The sequence below is a fragment of the Betta splendens genome, chromosome 24, assembly GCF_900634795.4.
Source record: "Betta splendens chromosome 24, fBetSpl5.4, whole genome shotgun sequence".
NCBI lineage: Eukaryota > Metazoa > Chordata > Actinopteri > Anabantiformes > Osphronemidae > Betta > Betta splendens.
This window is the reverse complement of record NC_040901.2, coordinates 12,510,955-12,534,658: the sequence shown is the minus strand read 5'-3', so window position 1 is coordinate 12,534,658 and position 23,704 is coordinate 12,510,955. Positions and strand designations below refer to the sequence as shown.

Genomic DNA, 23,704 nt, shown 5'->3' with positions numbered 1-23,704 from the left:
GCCGTCGGAGACATGGGAGTTATTCAAAACACACATGTTGGCTTTTGCAGGGCACAGAAAAAAGGTCAAGAGGCAAAGGGGAGGGTAAACAAGCTGTGAATCTGCATCTATTTACCTACATTAGCTGGTCATGAGCACGTTTTCAGCTGCACGGTGCCTTCGTCGGCTGCTTTGATATGTCTGGTGAGAATCTGGCATTTAGCAGCTGCTCAGGGACAACAAAGCGGTTCCTCATATCCTGAATATACTGTATACAGTACCGGTATATATATATATATATATATATATATATATATATATATATATATATATATATATATATATATATATATATATATATATATATATATATATACATATCTTGCTCGAACTGTGAGTGGCTGCTTTCGCCTGCATGAATGGACACATGGAATGACGGTGTCCTCTTTTGAGATGTCATCATGCAGATTTCCTCCCTATGTTGTTTACCTCCACATATTCCATGCGTGTCTGTTTGTACATGCTCAAATGACAGCGTGCAGTGCAACGCAACACCCTGCGCAGCGATATGCAAGGTCAATTTGCACCTCTCCCTGCCTTAGGGACAGGGGGAGTGAAAAACACCCCCAGGAACGCTGTGAAGCAGCGTTCAGCGAGTGGAGCGGACGAAAGGCTGGTGAACACGTGCGTTAGGCGAGCGCGGCCGACAGGTGTGTTTCTGTTGATCTGGTATCTGAGGCCTGAGCAGGTACCGGCATGACTGTTTCTGGGAGGCATATGCTGTCAGTGTCCACTTTATTAGGTACATCACCAAAGCAACAGTTCGGCCATAAATTCCACTTTTACAAAGTTTAGCTCTGACATGTGGGGGAAGAATCTTTCAGAAATACTTGCAGTATTTGGGCTTTAACAGAAGTAGGACTTTCAAAGCCAGATTCTTATTTGAGCAGTAGAATCAGCCCCGTGTTACTGACGGGTCAACTCTCTGTATTTATTCTAAATAATTATGATTCAGCACAGTAAGCTACAAGCAAGTAACTGAGGATATTTGAACAAGCACCATTTAAATTCGTAAGTATTTAGAATTCCTGAAAATGTCACTTAGTGTAAATGTAAATTTATTCTATTGAGGCCGATATTCACTGTACTGTATGTTCCTATCCACTTTCCCTCATCAGGCTCCCCACCCATACATCCTGTCCACCGTGTAACATGAACCCAACGCACCCTTTTAACTACGCCAGTTTAATACGCCAGGTACGTTGGACGCCACCCGCCAATTATAGAAGAAGAAGAAGAAGAAAAAAAAAGAAACAGAAAAAGAAAAAGAAGAAGAAGCAGCAGCAGCAGCAAAAATGGCGGACTTGTTAAACTTCGGGTCAACGCTCAGGCAAACTATAAGTTGCCTGTTCAAGGTGCAGTTATCACTGGTCCTAAGTGTTGAATCCCACTTTAAATGCTAGCTAGTGTTCGGTTCAGCCACGTTGCTTCAGCAGAGCCACGCGCTAACTGCTAATGTCCAGCTTCCGGCTCGTTGCCGCCCGATGATGAGGAGCGTGCGGACTTCATCCAGTGAGTCCACGTGCTTCAAACACGCGGTGAGTCCGTTCGTTCGAGGCGTTGGTTCTTCTCCGTGCTCACGCTAATCCAAGGCCTAACACACACGGTCAAACGGTTTCTTATTATTTAGTATTATGAGCTGTAGCTTTGTAGCTAAATATCAACCTGGGAGGTTCATTAATAGTGTATGTCAGCGCCATCGATGTTTTGTGGTTCTGAGTTTCACTTCACACTTTGCTGCTAAAGGTTTTTGATGATGATGATGATGATGGACGAGTCAAATACTAGTGTGTGATGGATAATGAATACTTTCATGGCAGCAGGACTTCAGGGTTCACTTTAGAGCCTGACATCATGTTCACTTCAGGCTAAATAACACATTGCGTGTTGACATAGATTAATGGCTAAAACATGACATTTTATCTGCTTTACTCTTTACTGATTTTGCACCTATTTTGACTTTAAAGACCCAAAGGTCAAAGATCAAGATGTCATTTTCGCATAGCGTGAATGTAGATTTTTTTTTTTTCACCAACTTTTTCCAAGTTAAAAAACCTTCAAATTGCAATCGAGCAAAGAAAAGTCCTGTCGTTGGCATGAAAGTGACAAATGTTTGAACTTTGTGTGGCGATGGATTTGCCTGTATTCATAGAAGCCTGGATGATGGTGATGGTGTGTGTTTGGTAATAGATGATCTTTAACAAAGGCTTCAGTTGACAGTGCATTAAAGCCATTTAGCCAATCTTCTTTATAGTGGCACTCCTTTACTGTGACTCAGCCTTGACTCACCTGCTTCATAATAGATACCGAAATAATGAATGAGTGATTTTGTAATATCACACATTCCAGGGTTGGTTTGGACTTGTCACAGAAAAATGTTGCCTTGAGCCATGTCAAGTGTAGGTGAGCCAAGCTGTGTATTTAAGGGGGAAAGTGGCTGAGCACATTAAACAAAGTCAAACTCCCTACTGGATAATATTTACTGTAACTAAGGCCTTATGTCAGGAAGTGGAGCATCATTTTCACAGTAGCACATTTTTATTTTGTCATTCAGATTAATGCACTTAAAGCTTATTTCCGATTTTTAGGGTTAGGTGTGATTTACTCAGGTGCAATATACAGTACGTATTGTTTTACCACTTAGTCTATATTATTTTCAGCCTGGACCCTTAAAGGACGTGTCGTCTCCAGAGAGGCACGCTTATATAGCATAAATTTATTTTTCTTAAATCTCATTTAAAGATTAAACTTTAAGATCTGACTTTAATCTTTAAGATCTTAATTTGACTCCTGTTCTCACAATCTCTTTCTGGCTTGACTTTCATATCTCTCTGTATCTCTCTCTCTATGTCTATCTCGATGTCTATCTCTCTATCTCTATCTATCTCTATATCTATCTCTCTCTATCTCTATAAATATTGTTTTTTTTTTCATTAATTGGGGATTTTTAGCCTGTTAAGTCTGTGATAAGGAACAAATAATCATACAGACAGATGCTTGGCTGGATGGTAATTGAAAGGTTTAAGTGTACCATGTTCTGCTCACATATCACCTGTACTGTGGATTTCCAGTCATTTGCCCTAAATTCTTGTTTTATTAGGTGGGAGCATTGCTGCTGCTTGTAGGGGCTTGATGCCTTACACAAAGCCATTTTTATGGTAGAGGAAATTCTTGAACTTCCTGCATTCCTTCTGCTCAGCCTCAGAGTTTGATGTTATGGTTTTCAGCAGAAAAATCTGTTTCGTTTGGAATCCAATATAGCAGCTCTGCCAAGTCTCAAATCAATATATCAGACATTAAGTCCTTTCATCAATTGTCTTTTACTTGACACTTACCAGCCTGATGCTGAAAGGATTATGAAACTGGGGGGCCAGTAAAGAGTATTGATTGGTTTGTTAACCAATCACCATTTATCTGCCGCTAATGACATTTATTCATTTAATAAGTTTTGCTTGATGGGGTTTTCTCCCTGATTAATTAATCCAAGGTTTTGGTTGCACATATTCAACCAAGATGCCGTTTGAATGCCTGCGTTATTAGTGTGAGTGGGGAAAAAAGACCTCATGATCAAGGTTGTGTAAGGACATGCTTGGTTGTCGTCATAGACTAGTAGAGGCAGAGCTGTGGATGAATGTGCTGCTTGGTGAAATCCTGGACCTTATTGAGAATTGAAACTCTAGAGACTGGAGGAGAACTCAGGAGTTCAATGATGGTTTTTATTCATCGACAGATGTCATTTAAACTACATGTAAACATCCACCAGAGCTAATTCAGTTACCCACTTACCCACAGCTCCTCCCCGTCTGTCTAAGTTCCCGTTAGCGTCTGCCTAGAGAACCCAGTCACTAGAGATGCTGGGGGTAAACAAAGACAGACTTACACAGACTTTATTTTTGCAGGCAGCCCTGTCACATTACAAGCTGTACGTGCTACCTTGTGCGATCGGGAAATCGGATCTAGACTTGAGAGGGGAGTGTAATGCGGTTAAAGGCATCATGAAAAGCCAGCGGTAACAGGATTTTGTCCTCTGTGGAGCTCAACTGACTGCCGCCGTGAGGCAAGTCATTAGGGAAAATCCATGTGTGGGTGTGTTTGTGCGTACATTTGGCTTCCCCTTCACCATTACTGTATGTAGGTTGGCATATGTTCCAGAGGGCTGGACATTGTGTCATGCACGGCGGAGGGTCAGGCATGTTACAACAAAATGGAGAGTACAACCGCTACGTACCAGCGCTGCTGTTACGTTGTCCAGTGCGACTAGATTCAATGGGATGAGTTGCTGCTTACCAGCCGGTTAGAACAGGAGTCCAACACATGCAGGAAGCAGAAATGTACCTGAGCAGTCATTTGTTTTTCCAGCATGAAGCCTGTTTTGTCGCATACGAGAGCGCTCCTTTGTGCCAAGGTGACTGTACAGCAGCGTGTTTGTTGGGGAACACGTTTCACAGCTCGTGGCCAAGGTCAGCGCCTTCGCCGCGCTATGCGTGGAATGACCCAAAGCCTTCGCTCGCAGTGCCTTCAGCCGACTCCAGAGAGTCGCACTCATTGTGTGGCAGCCGTGGGGGAACAAAGACATTTCCACTGGAGGAACTTTGGGTTCCTGTCGATAAGGAGGGCAGCGCTGTGAGGCCGGGCTGTGTTTATGCGCTTGTGTACAGTGGGATCTACGCAGCCGCAGACGCTCGCACTTTCCAGACAACAAGTGGTGGCTGTAAAAATAGTCACCCTTGGAGAAACATCAAAGCCAGGGTGAAAATTCCAGCAGATGATCAGGACCCCCAGCCTGAAGTTGGTAATTAAAGCCCTGAAATCAAAGCATTTGTTCCCTCTACAGTCGATTGAAGGCGTTTCCTTAACATTTATTTGATTTCTGATTTATTCCCTTTACTTTCCTGCATTTGTTTGTTTTTTTATGACTTTATACTAATAACACAACGCTTGAATCACGTGTGAGGGGCATATTGGCATCTGTTCGTGCCTTGACAGATTCCCAGGAAGTGATTTGATGGTTATTCACACATTAATGGCATTCTTGTTTCTCTTTGCACGTCAGGTTAGTCCTGAGGCCGTGTGGGCTCTGTTGCCCTCCACAGGTGGATTTCTGCACAGAGCAATACGACGGATTTGTGAGCAGTGTAGTGTTTGGAATGAAAAGCTTTGGACTCTTAATCCCCTATAAGAAAGCCACCAGCTCATGGTGCTCAGTGAAGGAAGACGGGACTTACAGTAAAGGTCTTCTGCTTTGGATTCATTATGTGCTGTGAATAGGGCTTTGACGTATATGATGCGTCTCCTTTTGCACTGTTTGCAGATATGAAAATGTCTGTTTGGTTTTCACTCCATTGAGGATGCTATATTGTACCGAGGCCTCTGATGACATTCACACACCGTCTGCTGCGTTTCCTGCCCACTTATCAGCAGATAATTGCCAGTAATCGAGTGGAGACAATGCTGCATCTAAACGGTTCATTCACTTATGCTTGTGTTGAGCTCGTGGCTTTCATGTCCCACATTCCCACGGGGGTTACGGGACTTTCCGAACTCTGCAGACAGTTCAGCAATGGGGCGATTTTGGCCAGACTAGATTAGTGTTGGCTGCACAAATGAAACGTATCTGCAGCACCTCAGTTGTTTGTTATTAGGAATAAAATTTTCAGCTTAAACTGTTTAAACATGTTAATCAATCCCCTCTCTACCATTGGGGCAGTTTTTGAATTCGACAACAGCACTCACAGTCAGAGGTCTAAACCTGTATATCAGAGCGAGAATTAGTTTTTGACCATTAGTAATAGATCAGTTATTGCTGCTGTTGTCACGTCCTGCAGATCTAAACAGATGCTGTCAAGCTTTTGTTTTGTTACCCGAGCAGTGTAATGAAGCACCAGGAGCTGCGTGTGATGAGAAACGGACAGGGCTTTAGTGACACCGAGCGCCACCTGACACCTGATAAGGAGCGTGAGCGCGGCACCCGACAGGCGTGGAGCCAGAGATACTGACTGGCAGCACATGGCTGATGAGTGCTGGGAGGTGAGAGGCATTTGTGGAGACGATAAAGGTCGATGTACATTAGGCTTAGTGGAGATTTGCTTTTGTTTCATTTTTTTTAATGTTCTCTAAAGTAATTATTGTATAAATGGAGGCTAAAGACAAGTAAATTTACACCAAGCTTAGTATCGTATGCAGAGACCTCTGCTGATGGTTTTATAGTGTTACCAATACTCACTTTCTTCGCGGCCGCTTTGACCTGTGCCCATTGACTTCTTCTGGAGAGAAAAATCAATGCCGTGAGGAGCACTCCTGCTGCAACAGAGGGTCGGTGAGTTTACGGCCTGAGGTGGAAGCAAAGGTTTCAACTACATGCAGGAACACAGGATGTTTAGCTCTCAGGGATTCCACACATTTTTAAATGATGATTGGGATAAAATTTCAAAATAACAAATGCAAACCTCTTGGATGTGTTATTGTACGATTTTGAACCACGGAGTTCATGGTTTTTGCTGGTTACCTTTTAAAGCACAACATAAAACCAGTGTCTGAAGTTGTGTTCTGTGCAGAGCAGCTGTTACGATACTACAGGTGTTATGCTGCATATGAAGTAGATGCTTCATCATGCTTGTTTTCTTTGTGCCTATTACCACATCTGGATGAGAACAGCTCTCTCTGTGGCTGCTGTGTAGACACTGGTGAGTAAATAGAGCCATGTCAGCGTGTGGTAGAGTGTATTAGACTTACACTGTCCCCTACTGTCAGACCACAGCTCCTACAGCCTGCAGCATAGTTTGTGCCTAGAGAGGTGCCCAGGCGTTGCCTTTGTCCAGGATTTAAGGATTAACAAACTAAGAAAGGCCAACATTTCATAAGAGGACTCCTGAACTAGAGAGGACTTAAACATGTAATCTGGATTTGGTGTCACTTGTCTAAGAAATGAAGTACTGCAGCTTTTTATTCTACTGTTTAAGAAGTCAACTAATTTATCTTCATCCTATTTTACCTCATGTAGCTCCTCATTTAAGTTTTACAAACATGAAACCAGGTTTGAATTTACTTGTAAAAGTCCTTGCGTGTCCTGTTTTACAGTCAGTAAATGAAACCATGCTGAGGCTTAAACTGCAGGTGCAGACAGCAGAGTTACATGTTACACGTGGCCGCAGCTTGTGTGCATGAGTGTCGTGTCCAGAGGTTTCTGTCCAGACGCGGCTGCATCTGTCCTTTTATTAGATGAAGTGATCATTTGGAAAGTCTGGTTAACAGTTAACCTCTTTTCATACGTGGTTAAGAGAAGGTCAGAAATGTGTGACGCCTGATTCATCCTTGTTACATTGTGTTGAAATGTCACCAACACAAAGTCTACTGATTTATTGCTAAGCCGCAAAAACGCTGTCTTTGTGTTTCAGAATAAAAGGCAGGAATGTTGGACTCTTCATTAATTTGTCAAGCTTCTGCCAGGGGTCACTGGTAATGATTAAACTGCCTTTCAAACAGGTGATGGTGAATTATTTTCTCCTGCAGTGAAGAACTAGAAAGAAAGGTTGAAAAACGTGTGTGTGTGTGTGTGTGTGTGTGTGTGTGTGTGTGTGTGTGTGTGAGACTGTATGTGTGAGTGTTTGCGTGCGTGTGTGTGTGTGTGTGTGTGTGTGTGTGTGTGTGTGTGTGTGTGTGTGTGTGTGTGTGTGTGTGTGTGTGTGTGTGTGTGTGTGTGTGAATTATATAGTCTGTTCACTTATGTCTGTCCTTCGTGTCAACATCTAGTTTGTGTTCAGTAGAACCAGGAATCGCTGGGCTTCTAAAAGGCCAGGTTTTCTTCTCTTCTTTTGGATTTTGTGCCACCCTGGAAAAGTAAAGCACAGGTTCCAAGTATGATACTGTTAAAAAAGGTTACAAACTTTAATGATCATGCTTGTTAATATGGATGGAAGTTAAATGTAACCTAAACCTAAATGTTGTTGACACAGGCAAAAAGCTTCAGCTTCACCTTGGAAGCGTTTAAGGACACGGATTCACTAGATTCACCAATGAATGCTACAGATCTACATAGAATCGAACATTTGATTCTCTACTGCACTTTCTATCTTTATTGTGGTTTAATCCTGAAGACAAAGAGAAATGGTACCCATGTAAGTAAGGAGACCGGCCACTAGAGCGCGCTGTGATTCTACACCTAAACATGATTCTGTCAACTAGATACAGGACAGACAGCACAGTGTCTTACATACATGGGTCTGAAACACCAACCTGAAGAGGTGGAGGAAGCGAAACATGTTTAAAACGATACTGAGGACAGACGTAATTAAACATTTTAATTCCAGAAGATTTCAGGTTGTAATTACTGGAGTTTATTCTGTGTTAAGTACAAATAAGTTAATGTTAATCTGCTAAATCTGTGAAAGTCAAGGAAATGACTCGTCACAGGAAGTAAGGGTCAGTAAACTCATTGAGCCCTGTCCAACCAGCAGCTCTGAGCTTCTACCACACAGAGATCGGTCAGTCACTCAAAGGCTAATACACACTTCACTACTGAGAGCGCATAAAAGCAGCTTGTCAATAGTGCATAGGTGCAGTGGATGGAATAAAAGGCATCATTGACGTAAAAGTTCTCAGTGCTTAGTTTCCTGCCATTTTTGGATCCAGGCTTTTTATTTGTGCAGCTCTGCTTTTATTCCACTTCTCTTATTCTCCACGTTGGAAGTGACTGATAAAAACCAAAGGGCTGGAAACCACGGCAGACACCGTAAAGCTGTGTTATGTCAACACCTTTACCATAAAGGTCGTCATCAGCGACGCGTTCATCGTTCTCTGTGCGGGTTCCACCGTGACTGTTCACCAGCTTTTGGAACTTTGTGCTGCTCGGTGCAGGGCCGATAACAGTGGGCGTTCAGAGCTTTTTTATTTGTTTATTGTCTCCGATGTAAAAGCAGTTGCCTGCTGCAGCTGGAAGCGACGTGGATAAGAGCAGTGGCACCGAACCAAGTCGTTAAGGTTGAGGGCTGTAAAAGCGGAACATTACAAACAATGCAAATTTATTGTGCGGGGACCGAGAGCATTCACAGGATTTAATAGTCGCTTGGCGTGGAGCGTGCCTGGACAGCAGCTACTCACCACTGCAAGCCTCGGAGGCCGGGGCCCAGCTCCTCTGCCATCAGACATAACTTACAGGACTTCAAGCCTGGTTTTCCAGGAACTCGCCCACAACTCTCAGGTCCCAGATCAGAGCAACCGCTTTTACTGCTGCCACAGACTTATTTGACCTCCTTGAGTGTTAGTGTGAGGTTTTTGGTTGGTTTTCTCCTGTTGAGCTCAGGAAACCAAAGTTGTAACGTGGAATCTGTGATTCTAGTCGCTGACCTACTCTGCTTAGTATAAATGCAGGCTGAAACTACAGTAAGAGGATACGCTCATGAAAATCATAAACCCAAATAAAATCACATAAAGCTGTTCTGAGTCCCACAGGCCTGCTCAGTAGTCAGCATCGCCATTCAAAAGCTTTTAACTTGCTTAGATAAAAACAGTCGCTTGAATTTATGCTTCCAGTAATGGAGAGAAAACGAAATCCAGTTTGCCTGAATCAGATTTGAACCATGATGAGTTTGAAGGTTAAGTAATAGGAGTTTTTGGGGAGATTTAATGAGAAATTCTTGTTGTATTGCTGGAGATGATTGGAAAAGCCAGAGGAGGAGATGGGCACATGTGGCTCCGCTGGAGGAGCGGACCCGGCCGGAGCCCGGGCGCCGCTCGCCGCCGTTTCCGATGCGTTGTAATTGAGGCGCTACTCCCACATCACAGCGTGTACCCAAAGAGAATGCAGGCGCGGCGCTCGGCAGCGCTAAATAACTTCTGCAGCGTGTTACAGGAAACGGCAGCAAAATACTCAGGGTGATTGTCACGCGCTCGCCAAAGCCTTGGTCTCACAATCGCACACCTGCAGCGTTTCACACTCTCCATTCTCTAGCGGTTTGTCCTGATTCACATCATATCGACAGGACCAGAAATGCATCAGCTGATCATGAGGCGGCCACAATATAGTGTAGAAAGAAAACCCTGTTCTCTAACACTGGAAAAGCTCTGAGCACGAGACAAACGCAATGTGATTAAAACATGAAATGATCCACTTATTGGCTTTTGTGGGTTATTTTCTAACAGATGAATTTATTTTCATCCCTGAGCCTGGCACCCGCTTTAAAGGCTGCGCTCTCTGCTTACTCGGAGGAAGCATTAGCCACTTGGCACATCTTGCCACTTCTGACGTCTGCATTATTAATTCTGCTCTTTTATCTCTTCTAAAACAACCTTGTGTTGCTGATTTATTCCTGCCTGCACCTGAATGTGGACGGAGACATGAACTAGTGGTCAGTCCAAAGTCATAAATCTAGATTGTGTTGTTTGACCTTGGTTCTCTGATCAAAGACATTCTTGCTGCGTCTTCCTTCCTCTCTGTTATTTGCTCTCCAACATTTGATCCTTTATTGTTCTCATGGCTCACAGTGATTGTATCACGACAGTTTCACCAGTACTTTTATTTAAATAATTATTCAAAAGTTTTCTTTCCTAATTGCTTTGCTGAATTTTGCCTCTATCAAATCCACGTGTCTAATATTTGCTTTGTCACTACCTGATCCTTAACTGCTGCATAGTATATTTCAACTGCGGTCAGTGGTTGGTGATCAATCAGCTGTAATTGCTTTTATACTGGGCAGGAAACAGTCGGCGAGGCCTTGGCACAGACTCCACACGGCACAAAGCTTTAAAAACCTGCACAAGCTCCAGTTTAAAGGGCAATAAAAGCAAATTTTAAGCACTAGGAGAGCGGTTCTAGTTCCCCTCGGTGAGGCAGAGAAATTAGCCGTTCTTAACGACTTCAGATTTAAAAGCTTTTTTTTATTCAGTGTGTAGAAGGTTTTTCATGCATAGGTGTAATTAAAATGGCCTTCTGGTCAAGTCGATCAAAGTTAGGGTCTCCCGTCGGCATTCTCTGACTTTATCATATATAAAGATGTGACTCTTATCCACTGGACACATCGTTCAGTGTGTATAAACAAGTTACCCAAAATGCAAAGCGGTGCCCTCTGTGACACCTCATGTGCCAGGTTGCCATAGTTCAACAACTTCCCACTCTCACTTCTATAAAGCCTCTGGCATGTGATCCTCGACCTGTGCTGTGCCTTCAGAGGTCACCGTGACCCCCTGACCTTGGCCCGACCCCGCGACTCTGCTTGTCAGGTACTTTTAATTCCCTGTTGTGATGGTCGCTGCTCGGGAATCGACCGTATTCGTACGTGCAGTCAGATCTGTGCACACACAGATGTTGTAAGAGCCTAAATGGTCAGTTATCGGGTTTTAGGGCTTGTCTTAATTTTGTTCGTTTGATGTGACTTGAAGCCCTATAGTGGGTTTGTCCCCAACATTAATGGAAGCTTTTGAAAGCTGCAACAAATTTTGTAACGTCATCCACAAAAACTCTATTTGTCAGTATAAATGAGGGCAGCTCTGTGGGGTTGAGTTCTGAAGGGGACATACTGTGTTCCTCTTACTGATGGATCTCTCTCCCAGGGCCCTGAGAACTTCTTCTTTCATTGTACCAGCTGTTTCCGGAATAAAACACTCTCCTAAAGATGTTTATTATACAGTCCTTAGAATCGTGCGTGTCTGTTGGGACTTGAACTTACAGGATGTTCTATAACACGTCGGCGCGTAATTGGCACAAATAAAGGCTGAATCTGGATCGACAGGCGACACACTGCTTTGTGCCCTTCTTGTAACATCTAATCAATCCCCCGATTGGAAATGAAGCTCCCGGTCAGTGGCTGGAATGAAATCAGCTCTTAAAACACTGACCATGAGACACCATCATTGGAAAAGATAGAACTTTGGTAGAATATTCCAAAGGATAATTGCTTCTGACAGACGTCTTTATCCAACAGCAGAGAAGCAGTGAGTTGATGGACTCTCTCGGACCAGATCTGAGTAATGCTCATTAGTTATGTGCTATTCTAACTACCCGGGGCGAAAAGTTCAATTTTGAGGGCAAATTGCTCTTTCAGTCCCCTCGCGAACCTGGAGACCGACAGCAGAGACCTCAGTCACATCTTCTGGCACAATTTGCACCTTGTAACCCACAGTGCACTCGTAGGTTTGGTCGCATTGTAAAGATTGTAGTCCATTACCTGGTAATGTCAAATGAGCTTCTGAAGCACTGGTAGACAGCACAGCTGCAAAATGTAATCACCGAAATTGGATTTTGAGAGCTAAGAAATAAGCGCATCGTAATTCTGAATGATTATCTCGGCAGGTGTGATGGTCGGCCACGACAGGAAAAGGATTATGTTTTTTCTTCAAAGAAAATTGCAAGGGTGAAAATGCTCTATTAGACACACACATACTCTTCCCCCGCGACGCTGAGAGAGCAGGCGCCGAGGGCTTGATTCTGAGAAAGCGTGCCAGCTCCTAGAGCCACTAAATGCTGCGCTCTGTTCCGCAGCATGGACAGTTTTATTTGCAACATTCTTGATTTTCTGACATTGTTTTCTGACATAGTTGTGAGCAGAGCGGATGAGCCAGCCTGTGTGTAATAAGATGCAGATACAGTGATTGAACAGCTTTTTGACGTGTTTTTGTCTGACCAACATCTTTGTGGCTTCTTTGCTGCCTTGGCTGCAGAGTCTCAAACCATTTCCTGTCTGGACCTTTAACTAATGAGCCTGGAGGAAAAATAGAGGTCAGACATCCGCTGGTGCAGATAAGAAGAGAGATGTGCTATGATGCATGGAAATCATAATGGTGATGCTTCTCAGTCGTACAATTTAAAAATGATCCACAGGCGCAAACCGTATTTCAGTGCTACTGGTGAAACGAGACCAGACTCTGAGCAGAGCTGCTCCACAATGTCGGATGCAGCATTAAGTGGAATCTGGAACAAGCTTCTCACTTTAAGTCTTTTTTTGTTGATCTACGTTAAATGTAGTAATTTTGTTAAGAGGAAAATAAATGTTTACAATGTTTAATGTAGCTGTAGTGGAATTAGCAGATGCCTTTTCCTGTTTCCACCTTCGCAGCCTTAGAGACATTCCCACAGTTAATGTGTCATTTTATTAGGTTACGGACACAAAATACTAGTCGTGATTAGGATTAGACACGCACAAACAGGGAAGGTGTGGTTTATTCAGGGGACTTTGGGTTCTTTTCTGAGCAGCATCAAGCTTACACAAGGGTAAACCACACAAACGGAGGACGTCCTTCACAATAAAAGCTTGTAGACAAGACAAAAGTAAAATGCAGAGCTGCAACTTGACTTCAGGTCATTTGACGCCATGTAGCCCAGCAAAACGGGTAGTTTTCAGTCACATTATGAATTTGTTGGATGAATAACCTGTATGAAATCACACCATCAAACCTCCAGTATACACTAAAACTAAATACAATATTATCAGATGTGTCATAATCAAATGAAGAAGACTTAAACAAATCTACATGAAAGAGAATCCACACATTCACTGTTTTGTACCTTTCCTGTCTTGTGCTGTTGGAGTGAAGCCCAGCTGGGGGCTTTTATTTTGAAGGTAGCAAGCGGACTCTGTGCACCTTTATTAATGTGTGTCTGACGGTTCCCCTAAACGCAGCTGGTCGCTGAGCTCCGGGCTGAGAGCTGCAGCTCAGCCTGTGGGTGAACTTCCTCTGCGCTCGGCCTTGTCGCTGCTCGCACTCGGCTCCACTATTTACTGAGCTCCCGGTGTTCGGCCAACAACTTTCTCTGCACCTGGACTTCCTGGAAGAGCAGGTAGGATTGTTCCCACGACTGTGAAAGCAACTTATTCACGCTTGCGTGAAAGCGGCCGCTGTGCAGAGGAGCCCGGATTACTGCTGCAGGTCAAAGCAACAAGTGCAGGGCCTGAAACTGAGAGCATCAGAAACCAGATGAGGGTTAAAATGACGAGTGTGACAACGCGCTGTAGCAAGAAATGATTAGCAGACTGTGATGAGCCTCAGGAGCATTATCACACTAACCAAAACTGAATTAGGTATTTCTGACGTACCCTGTGATTGTTGGTCTCACCTGCAGCCGTCCTGGGTTTTACTTTACAGTGTTTTATGTCTATATAAATATATTTTGTATATCTAATTTGAACATGAATCTGCTGGTGGAGCTCATTGTAAGGAGGCTGCTGCCCTCAGCCAGCTGCCGTGAGGCTTTTTATTTATTAGTCTCCTACTGCAACATTTCCCTGCTCAGTTATTGATTTGGTTGTTTGCAGAGGAATCTGTCCAAACATTTGTCTGGCTTTGCATTTATAAAAGTCAAACACACACTGAGGTGGAGTTCAAACATGCCGATGGGGTTTCAGTTGTGTATTTGCAAAGATAAACGGAGGGGGAATCGGTCACTGCCTGTTAGTGGTAAATGATCCTGCAGTCATTCACGTTGATTTGTATTAGTGTTGCTCGATTCTACTTGCTGTCGATTATGTTTTTTGGCTTGTGGATCAGCTTCACTCTTAAACAACTATAGACATTTTGAACAGAATAAGACGTTCATATTTTCCAGATCTTCAGCCGAAACGACTGGTGATGTGCTTTATTTACACACGCTGCAGATGTTGTGACTGTATTGAAAGCTTTTATTGTGAGGTCACAGTTACATTAAATGTATCCTCGGCTCAGTTTGAACGACTTTAAATTAAGCGAAGGGCAGAGAAGGTAGTCGGGAATATGTGGACAAAGGAAAAACAGATCTGCATACTAATACAAGTTGTACTAATACCAAAATGAAGCCCTTCTCAAATGTAATATCGTACATTGCACAAAACGCCTCAGAGGAAGGATGTTCAACCACTCATTGACTTCAGCTTCTGTTCATTGAAGTTGTTCTTCTTAAAGGTAAGGAGATGATCTAGAGGAACACTCTGACTCCAGGTATCGCATCCACTCGTCCCCTGCTGTGTACAGCAGGGCCGGCGTCTCAGGCCCGCCTCGTATCCGTTTCCTCCTGGTTTCGCAGAGGGAGTGGGGTTTTTAGGATGGGAATGCGACGTGGCCTTGAGCTTTTGTGAAGACGACATGTTCTCCTGGCTCCACGCCGGGAACCTAAGATTCTGTGCATAATTTTGGGGGAGTTCCTGTTTTGTGTGTGGACAATTTTGCCAAAATGTTGTAGCTGCAAATCTGGTCAAATAGATATTTCAACATCACTTTGATAAATGTCACATGTCCTTTTAAGGAAATAAAAAAACTCCAAGCCTCAGAATGTTTTCAGATAAAATGCTGGAGAACTGTTGTCAGTTAAATATTCTAATCCGAACATGATCTTAATCTCATTTGTTCTGAGGTTTTCCACTCTTGCATTCTTTATTGAAGTTAATGTGCATATAATTTCTGCCTCCTGTCATTACAGCTGGATGTGCAGAGAAAGGGATCAAAACCTGAGGGAAGGCAGCGTAGTGCTCTGAATGATGATGGAGGTTCTGTTGTGCCTTTTGTGAGGAGGATCTGATTAGAGGCTCTCGAGGAACATCTCCCAAAGGCTAAAATAAGTTCAGTTCCTGAGCGAAGTGTTTGTTGTTTGGCTTGTGGCGACAGGATGAGCAGCTGGGAGGTTTTCTCCCACAGTGAGCTCCCAGCTGCTGGTGAGTGTGGCACTGAGGAGGTTTCCCTGCAAGGTCAGAGCTTCAAAGGAAGACGAAACCTTTTCCACATCAGATCAGTTAGTTGAGAAGAAGAAAGAAGCCACTGTCTCTTTTGAATCTATTAATTAGATTTGTTTGTTTTAGCTCAGGTTGTAACTAAGTTTCTTTGGCCCAGTGGGTTTATTACTTTTATCATCATCCATTCCATATGATGCTTAAATCAAGGAGTTGAACAAAGTCTTTGATTTCCTGCCATTTCACTGATTTACACTATATGCCAGGTAAGAATTGATAAACACAAATGAGAGAGAAATATTCTGAAGGCTTTGCCCTGAAGTTGTGTAAAAGCAGATGGTGATGAAGTGCATCACCATGCTGTCCAGAGTTTATGGAGGTTGACTTGGCACGAAGCAGTGGCAGGTAGGATAAATGATGGTTGTAGTTCTAGGAATAACCTGGTTTCATTCTGTGGCCAATCTCTAGCAAGAATCCAATTGGAAACTCATCTATGGCTGAAACCAAAAGTCCAAACTTTCAAAATCAGGACTTTGTTGAGAAATATTTTGTTTAAAGAACAAGTCTGTGTTTTGGTTCTGGACTGGACAAACTGGCTCTTCCAGCTGTGTCTCGTCTCAGCAACAGCCCAAAAGGTCTCCACACGTTTCACTAAGGCCAGAAATGCAAAACATCAACAGCGTTTTTTGTAACTTTAAGTTACAAATAAATGTTTTTTAGTAAATGTCTCTGAAATATTGACATAAAAGTTGGTTGAAACAGATTTAAGATTTGAAACATGTTTTTTTGTTGTTGCCAAAGTAATGTTCAACATTTTTAGAAAGTCCAGATGTTTTCACATGTATGTTTTTCATTTCCCCCATTCATTCATTTAAATTTGCTTTAGTTCTTTCCACAATACCCAGACTAATCTAGAGCCACTAATGGTTGCAGCATTGACAGATTAATTACTGCCAGATTTCAGCTGGGCTCATTTTAGCGTATAGCTCTAAGTATTTCAACAGATTATCGGGTTTTGCTGGGCGGCCAAACCAAACCTCTTCAGTCTTTAGTTACACTTCTTTTTCAAAAGCTGAGGCTTCGTACAGAGATAGTAAAACCAAGCACTATCAGCTGATCACACAGTTGTATTACATACAATACAATACAAACAATCTTACTGTACATGTTTAAAGTGCTTATAGTTACTATGAAGTGTCTTGCTTTGCTAATAGTGATCACATTACTTCTAAAATGAAAACATGATGACTGTGACAACTTGCTGAGAGAAACTTGATCATTTTGTGCTTTGTCTCTTTGTGTTCCAGGTGGAAAGCTCCAACACTGGACTGGGCCCCAACACTGACCACCTGCTCAAACTCCCCTCTCCACAGCTTCTCTTGGATTACTTAATGAGACTCAGCACCCATTCAGTCAGGGCCAGATGCTGGTGTCTGTAGGTTTGGTTTGGATTTCACCCTGTGAAATCCCAGACTTCAGCACGTGAACTCATGAGGAACCTTGTGACCAGCAAACTTAAGAGGACAAATGACTGCATCTCACTCACAAGCTAGTTACTCTGAAACTATTTTTATTTGCAATGGCCACTAGCTCTCCAGAGAAAGATCAAACCCTCCTGCAGCTCCAGGAAGTGGACTCCAGTCGAGGTGGCAGTCGCGTCCTCGCCCCAATTCTCAGTTCCTCCTCTCCTGGTCTAGCACTCGAAACCAGCCAGCCCATCTGCATCCCGTCTCCTTATACCGACCTGGGTCACGACTTCTCCACCTTACCATTCTATAGTCCTAGTATCTTCAGTTACGCTGGTCCCAGCTTTTCAGACTGTCCCTCTGTCCATCAGTCACTAAGCCCCTCAATATTCTGGCCAAGCCATGGACACGTAGGACCTCCCGTACCACTGCACTGCTCCCAGGGCCGACCCCAGCACAGTCAGCAAATCCCGAGTCCCTGGGTGGAGCTGACGCCACAGAACAGTGTTCTAACGGCCAGGTAGGATGACGCTGAAGTCTGGAATACTGCTTTAATGAGCCAGTCAGCACGATGTCCTGTCCTTTTGATCTTTTCATGTGTTTGCATCCTTTGGGTCAGTGGGAACTGAGAAAACCAATGGCATCCCCCAAGGTCCTGTACTAACCCACATTTATTCTCATTTATGTATTTATAGCAATAAACCCCTACTAATAAGCTTGTACTGAATACAGTGAGAAACAAGTTAATTTAAATGCACGATAAAATCCATGATGCTGTTCATTCAGGATGCCATTAAGAAAAATGGGGTTACAGGTTCTTCATTAGGGTAAAATGCACGAACACATTGTTTCTGCAAGCTTTTCTGGATCCTCCCAGCGTCTCTAAATCCTCTGGATTCCCCAGAGGGACAGAGATGGGAAAGAATGTGTTCTCCTTCTACTGCAGACCCTTGAAACAGAGGGAAGTTTAGCTAACAAGCTAAGTAATGGCCAATCTGTCTAAATTCGAGGCCTTGTCCCTGCACAGTAGCTGCATCAACTGAAAAATGCTGTTCAATTAATTACTCAGCCACTTCTGTCTACTGTACCAGTCATGACAATGCAACTATGGCTACTCTGTGACGCACGAGTAGCTTGGCTGGTCAGGACTTTATATTTTATTGCACTAATAAAAAATAAAAAATAGGCACAAGAAATCTGGAGAGATCAAACGGTTGAATCATAATTCCATCCTCTGTCCTTCGTTTGGTTCAGATCATGTGAACCCGCTGAACTTTGCGGTAATGATTTATTCACATGGAACATGTTGTACAGCGCTCTATTTTTTTCATTCCATGTGTTTTCCCGGTAAAAAATTAAGGCTCTGCTTATCTGTTAGTAAGAGCGCGAGGAGACGTTCCCATGAGAGCGAGGAGTGTGTGGCGTCGTCGGGCGTGAAGGCCGATCTCCACTTCTGTGCCGTGTGCCAAGACTACGCCTCAGGTTACCACTACGGAGTGTGGTCCTGTGAAGGCTGTAAGGCCTTCTTCAAGAGGAGCATACAAGGTGAGGGGGTCAGATCAAAGCTTCTGAGTGGCAGAAAGGCCATTGTTAGTGCTTTAGTGCCTGCTATTCACCTGCACACACATCCAGGTCCAGATGCTGCCTCCTAACTGTCTCATTGGAGGCTTCTTCAGGTTTCTCCACAAATGAGTCCTGGATCACTGTCTTGATGATGCGCCTCCCACTCGCTTTTAATGCGTTTCTCAGTGAATTAGACCAAATGTTAGTGTCCACCTCTGACTTATAGTAAGATAAAGAAGCAGCCGTGAGCCTACCGCTACTCTGCTTCAGACCTCTTTATGCCTTTGTCAAAGGCTCATCTTCCCACCAACCGAGGTGTCCTCGCTGTGGTCTGACCGGTTTCTGCTCATTAACTCTGGTTCAAGTGCTGGACTTCAGTACCTTTTTCTCCAGCTTTATGTCGAGTCGCATCAGTTTAATGACCAATGCGAGTCCAAATCAATTAAACAATTAAACTGTGAGCCTCAACTTCACAGACGGTGAATCACTCTGTGGAGGTAGAGAAGCACTCAGTGCTTCTGTCCATGCAGTTTTCCTTAACTGATCTGTTCTGTGTCTCTGTTTTTCTTTAGGACATTGTTCGGTGTTTGTGCAGCAACTTCTCTCTTTTTCAAATACCTTTTTTATAATACCTTTAACCAATAAATAACAGAACCAAGTGTTGTCAGTTAGTAAATGAATGAATCTCAGGTTTACAGCTTCTGCTTTCATTTTTGGTATTTATGCTTTGTCTTGGTCTCCTTAAAGTAAACACCAGTCCGTGCCTGTTTGTGACTGGTGAACAGGCAGGTGATGACGCAGGCGTGACGGACTGAGTGAAGCCATTTGGGTTTAGTGTGACTGAGTTTGTTCAACTTAGTTTAGGGACGCACAGTGTGTCCTGCAGCTTGGTGACCCTTTAACTTTTCATCTGGCTCAATCGCCAGATTAAAATTTATCAAACTAGATTCTGATGATCCATATTGAGCAACTACTGTTTTTGTAACATTTGCATATAGAATATTGCAATATAGAAGTGTTTGTTTAACTTTACTGCATTGGTCGGTGGTGATGGAACCAAGGTTCAGACCCCCAACCTGAAGCCGGGGGCTGTAGCAGACAGGAGGTGATGACGCGTGTGCTTTGTCTTCTCTTCAGGACACAATGACTACATCTGCCCGGCCACTAACCAGTGCACCATAGACAAGAACCGCCGTAAGAGCTGCCAGGCCTGTCGCCTGCGCAAGTGCTACGAAGTGGGAATGAACAAGTGTGGTTAGTTTGCTTTTCTTTATTTTTGGGTTTAACCCAGTCTGGAGGAAAGAAGGATCTATACTAATAATCATGAGTTCCTTGAAGGTTCTGTATTTGTGTGTCAGGCATGCGTAAGGAGCGAGGGAACTACAGGAACCCTCAGATGAGGCGGCTGACGCGTCTGGCGTCACAGAGCAAGCTCAGTGACCCAAAGCCTGCAGGACCAGCAGACGGTCTGATGAAGCAGGCCCGCTCGCCCGCCATGACCGCAGAGCAGCTGATTGAGAGAATCATGGAGGCGGAGCCGCCAGAGATCTACCTCATGAAGGACATGAGGAAGCCACTGACGGAAGCAAACGTCATGATGTCGCTCACTAACCTGGCTGACAAAGAACTGGTTCACATGATCAGCTGGGCCAAGAAGATTCCAGGTCTGAGTGTCGCCCATATAGATAAAACATATGGAGCTTTTTTTCACTTGCACTCGTATTAAAATTCATTTCAATCTAGCGTTCCTTATATTTCTGTGCTGACATCACAGGATTAGGTGTTTTGATCACGTGGAAACAGGCCCCAGCAGGACTTTGTTTCCTGTGTGATAGAAATGTTTACACAGCTAATTTTAACCCTCCGTACTTTGAGATTAGTTGTTGCTTCTTTGTGTTGCTGCAGCCGTTTCTCCTGCCGTGACCTAATTGCCCTGTTGGGATTTATCGTAACCAAACGCATTACTAAGGCCTTAAATTATTTAGCGTTCTTTTGTTCGTGGTCAGATTTTCAGGCTGCACCGTTGTGATGTTCGGGTTCTTTTGCAGGGTTTGTGGAGCTCAGTCTCCTGGACCAGGTGCACCTGCTGGAGTGCTGCTGGCTGGAGGTGCTGATGATCGGACTAATGTGGAGGTCCGTGAACCATCCAGGGAAACTCATCTTCTCCCCTGACCTCAGCCTCAGCAGGTAATTGGTGTTTACTACAAATCTGGTTTCAAGTGCGACAGGTTTTCGCTTTTCCTACAGTTTTATTCTGTAACTCAGCTGCATGTGGTTAAAAACCGAGTTAGTCAGAATAAGAGTGATAGGGAGGTCCCCCTCAGGAACTTCTATTTTTTGTTGTAAGGTGTCAGGATGTGTTCATTAAGTCAGCATCACAAGTGCTGAGTAGAAACATCGCAGAATAAAAATAGGTTTGTACGAGAGATTTTAATCTGTTCAACTGCCCATAATTTGAAATTATACATCAGATGATCGAAAAATTGAGAGAAATAATGACACTCTGGTACAATGTCATTGTGTAAACGCTGCTCTGCAGCAAAAGGAGACGCTTCCATAACGAGAACAAAATGTCATGACCTTTCATTTACACCACACACATCATTCCCTTCGTGGTGCCTTTTATCATGAGCGTATTTCTTTTGAAATAATGCAGCGTGGGCTGCGGTGCATGACTCACCGGAAGAGTTGGAGGAAGTAAATGCAGAGAGTACTATACTAAGCCATGTTTTGAACTATACACTATTATTTTTATTATGGTATATGATCAACATTATGCCTTCATATCATAGTGTTTAAAAGGTTTTTAAAAAATAAAGTAAGGCATGTGGTCAAAAATCCTCACAGTAAAATATGTGGTCAATGCGTTTACTATCTTATGAGTCAGTATGTGTCAGTTTCCTGGAAACACTGTGTGGTACTAATTAAAGTCCCATGAGCCTCGCTTAGAAACCTCTTCCACACAAATAAATACTGGTTTGTGTTGAATCATTTGTCTGCAGACAAATGTCATATGTGCATGTTCAGCTGAGCTGCTGGACTCTAATTTAAAGCTTCCAACTTATGGCTGCTTCACATTTTCACAACATTCTTTCCAGGAAACGTCCTGTAAAATACAACCCCGACTTACCAAAACTATGTTTGAGGGACTCTACTCGTCATCATTAATGCGTTAATATCTCTTGGTTCGTGTCTCGGCAGAGAAGAGGGGAGCTGTGTCCAGGGCTTCGTGGAGATCTTCGATATGCTGATAGCAGCCACGTCCAGAGTGAGAGAGCTGAAGCTGCAGAGGGAGGAGTACGTCTGCCTCAAGGCCATGATCCTTCTCAACTCCAGTAAGTGTGCAACAACTCGCCAGTCATCACGCACTGATATTGTCTCAGCCGGTTGGAAACTAGAATAAGAAGCTGTCTGTCAGTCAGTCACGCTGCGGCCGTGTGTCTGTCCAGACATGTGCCTGGGCTCCACGGAGGGCAGCGAGGAGCTGCAGAGCCGCTCCAAGCTGCTGCATCTGCTGGATGCTGTGACGGACGCTCTGGTGTGGGCCATCGCCAAGACGGGCCTCACCTTCCGCCAGCAGTACACGCGCCTCGCCCACCTGCTCATGCTGCTCTCTCACATCCGCCACCTCAGGTAGCTCTGCCCCGCGCTTCGTTCTTACCTCCCATGTTCATTCATCGTCATTTAACCACAGTGACCCTTTGTCAAATGTTCAGCAACAAAGGCATGGACCACCTGCACCGCATGAAAATGAAGAACATTGTGCCTTTGTACGACCTGTTGCTGGAGATGCTGGATGCCCACATCATGCACAGCTCCCGTCTGCCTCACAGAGCCGCACCGCAGGACGCGTCTGCCCGGGTCCCCAGCTCTGGAAGCGGCCCCTCAAACACCTGGACTCCCAGCAGCACCGAGGGCACAGGTGAACCCTAGTAGTCAGCAGGTCGGACACCAGCTTGATGGGTGTGACAGGATTCCCTGCTCCTTCAGCCTGTGAATGCTAAACCCTGACACACTGTGCACTAACTCTAATTACCTTAAAGTTTAACGTTTAACCAGACCCTATGTTAAAGAGTCACTGCCTCAGCACAGCCAGGTGACAAACAACGATCATAATATAATCAGTACCTGCTTAAATATTCATGTGATCTCCTGCCACGATTCCCTCGAGGCTCAGAAGCTGTTTTTATCGCACTTAATGAACCGCAAGATCAGGACAGGAGACAACCATGACAGGAGCCCATTACCATAGAAACCAGTGCAGCACACCAGCACAGGCACAAACACTGTCTGAATAATGTGATCAGTGTGGATCAGCTCTTAATGTAACGCAGCCCCACGGTGACCTCAGCGGTGAACACATGGTTAAACCAGCTAATTAATTAACGCGGTTCAGCTCGTTTAAGCCCAAAACGTGTGAAACCTGATTTCATGCCAGTGCCTGAAATGTAGAAGGCGTTGTTGCTAAATGCTGATGTTTTGTTAGTAGTTCACAGCTTGTACAAAAGAGCACAAAGTCTGAAAAGGCTCCGTTTTACGTTTTACATCTCGCTTCTTATTGAGGGGTTTGTGTTTGGAGCCTTTCCTTTGACACAGCTGCTACTCAACTTTTAACACTCTACCACTAGAAGGTGCTTTTCTTCACCTCCAGCCGGAGCCTGATACGGTGCACAACTGAGCAGCAGCAGGCGAGTCGAGCTTTGTGTCGCTGTCCAGTCTTTTGCTAAACAGAATCAGAGCCTCTGTTGCTCTTGACATGTTGCACTCACATGTACCAAGTTTTGTTTGAACAGGAAGAGACTATTTTTGTATCTTGTACTTCACAGTAGCTCTTGTGCAGCATCAATGCAAGTCAGACAATCAAACCACTGTACGATTAATGCCCCATCCCATAATGCTTCTACTTTTATGTCACCATAAACTGTATCACGGCAGTGTAAAATGTACTTTATACCTGTTTCACTTCAAAGTAAACCAGTAAATGAAACAACTGTTGGTTTCCCATCTGTT

General features: G+C 43.9%; 1 protein-coding gene across 4 annotated transcripts; it reads left to right on the top strand.

The window, feature by feature from the left end:
* Positions 1-1,171: 1,171 nt before the first annotated feature.
* Positions 1,172-23,684, top strand: esr2a (estrogen receptor 2a). Of its 4 annotated transcripts, none has more exons than XM_029140591.3 (9): positions 1,172-1,577; positions 16,973-17,651; positions 18,510-18,676; positions 19,832-19,948; positions 20,053-20,358; positions 20,743-20,881; positions 21,896-22,029; positions 22,144-22,327; positions 22,411-23,684. In XM_029140591.3, exons 2-9 carry the CDS (start codon positions 17,245-17,247, stop codon positions 22,625-22,627), a joined length of 1,671 nt encoding a protein of 556 aa, XP_028996424.1. In that variant the 5' UTR covers positions 1,172-1,577; positions 16,973-17,244; the 3' UTR covers positions 22,628-23,684. The 4 variants fall into 4 exon arrangements, with proteins under 4 accessions (XP_028996424.1, XP_028996426.1, XP_040925418.1 ...); XM_029140593.3 differs by lacking the exon at positions 1,172-1,577 and adding an exon at positions 13,644-13,807 and having other exon boundaries at positions 21,901-22,029; XM_041069484.2 differs by lacking the exon at positions 1,172-1,577 and adding an exon at positions 13,645-13,807.
* Positions 23,685-23,704: the final 20 nt, after the last annotated feature.